Source organism: Chelonoidis abingdonii, chromosome 2 (genome assembly GCF_003597395.2).
Source record: "Chelonoidis abingdonii isolate Lonesome George chromosome 2, CheloAbing_2.0, whole genome shotgun sequence".
Taxonomy (NCBI): Eukaryota; Metazoa; Chordata; order Testudines; family Testudinidae; genus Chelonoidis; species Chelonoidis abingdonii.
In genome coordinates this window covers 88,151,617-88,160,167 of record NC_133770.1, presented here as the reverse complement: position 1 = coordinate 88,160,167, position 8,551 = coordinate 88,151,617, and the positions used below count along the sequence as shown (strand labels likewise).

General features: G+C 42.6%; 1 protein-coding gene across 1 annotated transcript in view; it reads right to left on the bottom strand.

The window, feature by feature from the left end:
* Positions 1-268: 268 nt before the first annotated feature.
* Positions 269-8,551, bottom strand: part of TMC2 (transmembrane channel like 2) — a 58,460-nt gene continuing 50,177 nt past the window's right edge. Inside the window, exons 18-20 of the mRNA XM_032781736.1 lie at positions 4,991-5,069; positions 3,329-3,449; positions 269-501 (exon numbers count right to left, since the gene is read on the bottom strand). Of these exons, the coding sequence (XP_032637627.1) occupies positions 269-501; positions 3,329-3,449; positions 4,991-5,069 (433 nt within the window). The remainder of the gene's footprint in view (positions 502-3,328; positions 3,450-4,990; positions 5,070-8,551) is intronic.

Here is an 8,551-nt window from a genome sequence, read left to right as displayed (position 1 = left end):
TTCAAGAGACTAGCAAATATCAGGCACCAAAAGATGTACCCACAATGCAGGTGATATTGGCCCTGAGGATGGGTACCATCCACATAAGAATTATCAGTACTATCACTGCCTCATGTGCTACCTGATTAATTAAATAAAGCTGTTTGGAGACAGGGCCAACATTTAACGATCAGTGTGCAATAATTTCTTAAGACTAGAATTGTTTGAATGCCTGATATAATGGAAATAAACAATACACCTACAGCCAAACAAAACTACATGAGATGTTTTAATGTGGCTGCCCCCTGCCCATTCCAGGGTACGGTCCCAGTTGGTAAGCTCCGGGTTTTGATTGTCTATGGTGAGATGCCCTTAAACTATTCCTCGGCGGTCGTGTTATCGCCACACAAGGCGGCGGCGCCAGCATTTCTGCTCGCCCAGAGCTGGTGAGGTTGCTGTTTCTTGCTGTACTTCCTTCTTTCCCTGCAGGGCTGTTTCTTCTGGTAGAGTCTGATTTGTTCTCTTGTACCAGGAAAAAATAAATAAATTAAAAACACAAGCCAAGGTGATTAAAATTATTTCATTTAAAGCAAACACTCCTTCCTCACCTCCTGCCATCGCCCTATTTATACACAATAAACCTATCTGTATGCACTTGTGATCCTGTACAATTCTACACTGAGAAACCAAAAGTACAGATGTTAGCACCTGTATTCTGGCCAAGATCCAGTTTAGGTACCTACTGCCTGTCTGCCTAAGTTCCCTTTGCAGTTTTATTTTGACAGTTTATAAAAGGCAATAGTTCCAGTGTCCTTACTTCATCATAAAAAATACACCTCTACCTTTGTGCTTATTATGCATTTGTAATATTGGTTTTTATGATATATTTTCATTAATATCCACAATGTGCAAGGTACTTTCCTAACCTAAATAAAGGCACAATCCCTACTCTAAGGAAGGATGTATCACAAACTGATCGAGAAATTTCAAATTCAGTAGGACGGATGGGGGGAAGATCCAAGAGATGCTAATGTGTTTAACTATAACCACCAGCTAAAATTAAAATGATCAATAGCATCAACCTTCTTTATGCACTGTCGCTCCATTCAGTTTCATCAAGAGTTACTCAGCTTGGCATAGGGCCTCTTTTTAGCAGTTTTAAAAAATGTTTCCACTTCAAATTCTTGATACTCCCCAGCCCAGAATTCACTGTTGTTGTCTCTCCCCCACCAACCCCCGAATATTCTCAAGGCAATTTCACATGACACGATAAATAGAGATTGGGCCTGAATCAAAACCCTCAATCCAAACTCTCAAAAATATTGGGCAAGTGCAGATCAAAGCATTGTGATTTGGGGCCCAACTTCTGTATTAAGACTCATTTGTACTTCTCCAGAATGAGCTGTATTATGGCATGTGTAGGAATAGCTAGCTGTATGCATAGGCTGAAGGAAGGCTTAGCTTGCTCTACTGGCACACCTCCAGGCAGTATGATGGAGATATGCTCCAATTCAATGACTTCCTATCGTCTGTGTTATACAGGAGGTCAGACTACATGCTCACAGTGCTCCCTTCTGGGCTTACAATCTATGTGTTATGTCCTCAATAAGTAATATTGCATTCAATGATTCTACTCCATAGAAGTAACTATTTTTGCCAACAACCCACATTTAGAAACATTTCTCACCCATGCAGATTTGATTCCTAATTCTGCTTTTACTCCCTAGTCTGAGACGAGCTGGGATTGCTGTGGAGTCAACAAACTGCCACCCAATGGGAACATCTTATATCAGTAGCATCTCAATAATAAATTCCCTTTGGGAAGCTGTGTTGAAAGGATTCCTCTCCAGTTCTCCCCAGGCTCTGGGCTAAGGTGAGGGATTCCAAGACCTTGCCTAAGGCTTTCTCTACACTACCACTTTTGCTGGGAAAACTTGTGTTGGTCATGGGTGTGAAAAAACACACCCCGGCCAGCATAAGTTTCACCGGCAAAAGCGTTGGTATGGACAGTGCTATGCTGGTAAAAGAGCCTTTCCTGCTGACATAGCTACCACCGCTCATAGGAGGTGGTTTAATTATGCTGACAGGAGAGTTCTCTCCCGCCGGCATAGAGTGGCTACATGGGAGACCTTTCAGCGGCACAGCTGTGCTGCTGTAAGGTCCCTAGTGTAGACATAGCCTAAGGTTGCACAGGATATGCCCATTAAAAATATACTTCTTCATTCTCCCAGTATTGCAGGGAAACTTAGTCAGACAAAATCTGCCCTTAGTTATGCTCATCCAAGCCCCTGGCACTAGTGTGTCTGAGGACAGAATTCAGCTCAATTTCTTTATGTTCAAAGCCATTCCATGGTAAAAATTGTGACTGCTGGCAACTTCCAGCAATATCCGGGACAAACCTCATTGAATTAAGTTTAAGTATTTTAGGAGTCCATTGTATTAAAAATTACATTTTTATGTGGCGTTGTAGGGTTGTCTGAATCTGGCTAATGTAAACCTTGGGGAAATGTTAGGGACAATCTGTGTGAAGTGGATTTCCTAGGAAGTATTGGTGAGGAGAGGATTGCAGCCTCTCACCAACAGGAGCACCAGCAACTTTTTTGGCGCCCTAGGTGGCAGAAAGTCCCACCCCCAAAATGGTGCCCCTGACAGATGCGTTGGCAGGTCCCGCCTCCGAAATACTGCCGACAACCGCGGCAGCCAGAGGTTCGGTCGCCGTTCCCCAAATGTCAGTGCCCAAGGCGACCACCTAGGTTGCCTAATGGGTTGCTTCGGCTCTGTCCACCAACTACTTCAGCCTTTGCAGCTTTACTTCCAGGTGTGACATTTTGTCTGCTGATTGCTTGTTACAGGGGGACAGTTCAAAGACACAAACTAGATTCTCCAGGCGCCAACAGACCGAGGATGGACTTTTGAATCAATAGCCTGAGTTTAAACTAACAGAGGGCCGGCCTCAATCCTAAGGGAAGGGTTGGAAGGATTAATGGAGATTGTGGCGGGAGGGAGGCGATTTCTTGTAAGATGGTTTTCAATGTTTTCTCTGTAACACACCTACCTCTGCAATGCTTCTACCTTGCTTAGAAAAAGCAGTGTGATAGTTTCGCTATCCGTCTCTGAAGGAAAAGCAAGTAGATCTGCTTAGGCAGTGTTTTTCACTGGGAATAACACAGTGCAGGCAGGGAACCATTCAGCTTGGGGATACCTGGTCACAAGGGGAGAGAGATGCATGTCTCTCTTGAGAGCGGCAGCAGCCAGGGGAGCCTGAGAGTAGGTGTTCTTGCTGGACCACTGAGGGGAAATATAGGTGTGGCTTCTCTGAACTGACAAAAATCTCTCTAATATGTTTTACCTTCCGTTGATTTGGGTTGACTCGCACTCATTGCACCTGGAACCAGCAAGTTGTCTAAGTCTTGCATTGCAGAGCTAGTAGTAGCTTTGTTGTTCCTCTTGTTTTTCTCCTCGTCACGTTGCTGCACAAATTAAAACTGTTAGATTTCATTTGCAGTTGGAGACGTGATTTGTGAAATAGTTGCTTGGTGTCATGCGTTTTCTGGGGGAGGGGAGTTACCTATGCATGAAGAGTGACAATATTTGATGAGGTCTCTGTCTCTGAGTAGCAATGCCTTCTCTTTCATGGCCCCTTCTGTACTCATTCATGATCACTTGTCCCACTATGGATTTGATTTGTGTAGCTTTAAGGCGCTCATGTGCCTCTAAAGGCCACATACAGTGTATCTAAGGTTTGGTCCATATTAATATTTGAGAAATTATATAGACACACATAGCTTGTAATTTAAGCCCTGGGCAGAGTTGAAGTTGACATTTAGCCTTAGTTTCTGGAGGCTGCTGATTCCTGAGTGCTCATACTCTCACACTTAATGTTACATCAATCCCTGGGGGTATTTCATAGAATGTACTTTATATGGCATCAATTTTTATTCTTCTTCTGACTAAGAGCCTGTGTTGTACCAGTAAAATGGCAGATACAGCCTCGTGCAGGGCTAGGCTCTCAGGCTATGTCTACACTACAGGATAAATTCGAATTAGCTTAAACCGATTTTATAAAACAGATATTATAAAGTTGATTGTGCGCATCCACACTAGGCACATTAATTCAGTGGTGTGCGTCCATGGTCCGAGGCTAGAGTCGATTTCTGGAGCGGTGCACTGTGGGTAGCTACTGTAAAATAATGAGGCCCATAACGTCGATTTGCGTCCACACTAACCCTAATCCGATATAGTAATATCAATTTTAGCATTACTCCTCTCGTTTTGTAGGAGTACAGAAATCGATTTAAAGAGCCCTTTAAATTGATATAAAGAGCAGTGTAGTGTGGACGGGTGCAGCGTTAAATCGATTTAAGCTGTTAAAATCGGTTTAACAGCATAGTGTAGACCAGGCCTCATTCTGGGTCTCAAGAGACCTGGGTTCTATTCCTAGCTCTGCTCCTGGCCCGCTGGGTGACCATGGGCAAGTCACTTCACTGCTCTGTACTTCAGTTTGCCTTTCTGTAACATGGTGCTAAGGATACTGACCTCCTCTGTAAAGTGCTTGGAGAGCAACAGGTCAAAGGTGCTCTATGAGAAAGACCTAGGTGTCACTGTTCTTGTTAGCAAGTCTGTTTGCTTTGTTATTTTTATAAAGCCTACATGTTACGTTGGTAGCACTTTATCTACACTGGCGAATCTTGGCCTCCTTTGGGCATTCACTATATGAACATTAATCATACTGATTTATTTGGGCATTGAATTTATTATGTGGGTATGATACGCAGTTCTGGGGAAAATTCATTGTAATTTTAGCATGAATTAATATCCATTTATTAGGAAGCATTACTGAACAGTATCATAATGAGCTACTGAACACTGTCAAAGTAAAATGCACAATAAAGAAAATTCACTTTTTTTTATCGTGCAGTTCCATAACATGATTTAAAAATAATACTCTAGGTCAAAATGCAAGTGCCATGGTATTTTAGAAACATCCGTACTGGAATAATCACCTACATACCATTTGCATTTTCTTCTTCAGTTCTGTATTAGCATGCTGGTATGCTTCAGCCACAGCATTCAGATAGTAGATGGCTAGGCTACAAATATAAAAAGAAGATATTATATTGACAGGATAGGGAGGTAAGCAGAGAACTCCTCCAGCTACTGCATGTGCATGCATCAAGGAATGCATTCAGATGGAAAAAAAACACTGAAGATTTTTTTCCAAGGAGCTGAATTACATGGAGAACCTCCCAAATAAGCAATGCTGCATCAGGTTTGCTGCATTAGACATGTTGCTTGCCAATTTTGGAAAATATAAGAATTGTGTTAGAATTGGGGTGTGGGTCTGATGCAAAGCACAAGCAGCAGGACCAATGGGAACAGCTGCAATATCTGTAAACTGGTAGAACGCTCATGGTCAAGTCACTGCTGTGTGTTTGTGGTTGGGTGGGAGGGAGGAGGAGGCATTTACTAGATACTGTATCACTAGTTAAAAACCTTCAAAGTTATCCTTGGCTACAAACAGGATTTGGGGGGGCACAAAGGCTAACTCACTGGCAACACCCTAAGTCTCAAAAACCCTTCCTCCCTCTTCTACCTTCCACAAATGACCTTCAGTCTGTTTCCCCCCAACTCACTCCATCATCCCTTCCCCTGCCACTGCACTCAATGGGAATTAAACTGGAGACTGTTATACAAATTTCCTCTTCCCCCAGGCAATAAAGGAAGTCTCCCTGTCACAGACTGCGTGGGTTCCAAAAGTCAGCAGCTCTGTTTGCAAACTTACTGTGCAAAAGTGATGATGGGCCAGTGAAAACTTCAGTATCATCTTCCCACTCATCTCGTGGTAAAGACCAACCCCCAAAGGCTACGTTTAAAGAGTCAAAAGACTCTCTGGTGTAGCTCTGCTAAGTTCAAGAGAGTCACACTAGGGATGAACACACACTAGGGTCTGTTTTGAGCAGTCATTACTTTCACAGCAGCCCCACACACACTGTAATAGGAAACAACAGGGTGCTGATGTCTATTGTGGATATTTGTATGGCTTCTTTCACTGTAGTACCAGAGCACCTCACAGTCTTTAACATATTTTGACTCACAACATCCCTGTGAGCTAGGGCAGTGCTGTTATCCCCATTTTACAGATGGGGAATGGAGACGCACAAAGGCTAAGTGACTTGCCCAAAGTCACACAGGAAGTCTGTGGCAAAGCAGGGAATTGAGCCAAGCTCTTCCAAGTTGAGGCTAACCTCTGAAGAGTCTTGCCTCTTCTACAAGGCACTGCTCCAGTCCACAGCCTGCAACTGAACTCTTACTAATAGGCACAGGTTGGGAAACCATGTAAACTAGAGCCAGTTTTGAGTGCAGTCGTGGCCTTTGGGCTTGAATCTTTCTCTCAGAAAGAGGACAACCCCCCCCCCCCCAGGATAAAATAAAATAAAGGTAGGAGCCACACTAGAGGGAATCAAAAGCCAAAGGGATCAGAGGAGATGTACGGCAGTGGCAGGCAGCCTTTCTCTCACAGAGAGGTACATATTTAAAAACATGCTTACGTGTCTGGGACTGTCTCATCCCCACTGCCGCCAGCCAGCCAGTAATATTTTGGCTGTCAAAAATGTCTCCTCCTGCTTTTGTAGAATGATTTTATTCTTTTAAAATCCAAACATCATCTGCTCAGTGACTCCAAACCACTCCTGGAAAAGCACCATCAATTTGCTGCTACCGCTTTAAAAAAAATTCTAGTATATATCAAGTAATATTGGAACAGCTAAGCTTACTGACAGTTCATAATTTGACTGCGTAGCTATGGCTCAGATTCAGTGAGCTGGAAACCAAGTTAGAAGGCTTTTTGTAGGGTAGATTTAAAAAGAGTGAATCCAAACACTGCTAGCCAGGGCAAGTCTGTTGAGGATGACTAGTTTATTTTGAAGCCTTTTTTTATATACTTCCTGGGTGGGTGAGGGAATAACATGTATATAAAAGGTCTGTCTGGAAAGAACATACTTAAGATTGCAGAGATCTCTCCTACGTAATTAAGACAAACCTCCATCTACTCTATATTAGTGATGCAGCATTTTGGGAAATGAATTTTTTCCTTGTGCTCATGGGAACATCTTTTGGTTATCTGTAAGCAGATAGTATCAGAGGGGTAGCCGTGTTAGTCTGGATCTGTAAAAGCAGCAAAGAATCCTGTGGCACCTTATAGACTAACAGACGTTTTGGAGCATGAGCTTTCAGCGTGAATACGCAGTATGCATTTGACGAAGTGGGTATTCACCACGAAAGCTCATGCTCCAAAACGTCTGTTAGTCTATACAGTGCCACAGGATTCTTTGCTGTAAGCAGATAATAGTTTCATATCTACACAATTGAATTTTATGATTAACCTAGGTTTTGTTTTGTTTTATTTTTTAAATCTGTTGCTTTTGGTTCTAAGACCCTCCATGCATGTCTGGTTTTGACCTGACTGCACTTAATTGCCTGAAGGAACCATGTTTTTGGAAAAGATCACTGGAATCTGCTCTTTCAGAGCCCTTGTGGTCTCCACTGGCTCCCTGTTTTCTCTGTCCCTTATTTGCCAGATCTTTGAGTTACTCTGAGTAAATCAATTTTCCTTTCTGCAGATTCCAGTTTCCTTTCCAGTCCTGTGGCATCCCTTCATTAATAACAGTAATCATCTTCAAAACTTGGAACTTGTCCCCATTTAACAAGTGAATCAATAGATGTGAACGTGGTTAAAGTTTTTTTCCATCAGGGCATTAATACATTCCCATGCTACTTGTGGGATTTTGTCAGCCTGTGTTCCCTCCCTCATATTTGTTGCAGTTATTCTGGATTTGCACCAGTTCCTCACTGCACCTTATGGATTTGAGTGAAATTACAGTGGGCATTTTAGAACTGATCTGCTTACAGCTTTTGATCTTCACTTAAGGGGACTTGATGGAGGGAAGGAGAGGCAGGAGAATACCATGAAAAAGGGTGGTGGAGTAGGCTCTCTGAGAAGCTGCATCTTACACATCATCATGTGATTTGTCCCCCAGTTGATTTTTCTGACAATGTAAGTAACTTGCACTAAGTGCGTGTGGATTGCTCTCTCAGGCTAGTGGTTGGTCTACATTACAGGTTTGAGTCTGCTCCTGCTTTCCATAAGGTGTGAGTTCTTTAACTCCAGCAGTAAAGGTCAGATTTTTCAGCTTTGTGGGTCCTGAGTTCAAATGCTACTACTGGCCAAGTGAAGGTTGGTTACCTATCCATAAACCTTGTTTATATAAAATAGCTTCCCCAGAAAAATGAGGCAACTAGAAGTAGAGAGGAAACAGAGACAAAACAATTTCACTTAAAGTGTAATATCTAGAATGTCTCAATTGCCAGAGAGTACAGAGTGTAAATGAATTGGAGACATCTAAAATTGTCCCCTCTCCTCTCACAATTCCCCCTCCTTTTCCGGAAACAAACAAATTTAGTTCTTAGAAAGGGAGAGCACATTTTAAGTGTAGCTGCCTGCCACTAAAACCAAGCTAATATAAATTTATGATTCACCAGCCACTGTTTGCAGAGGTATTTTTTGTATTAAGGC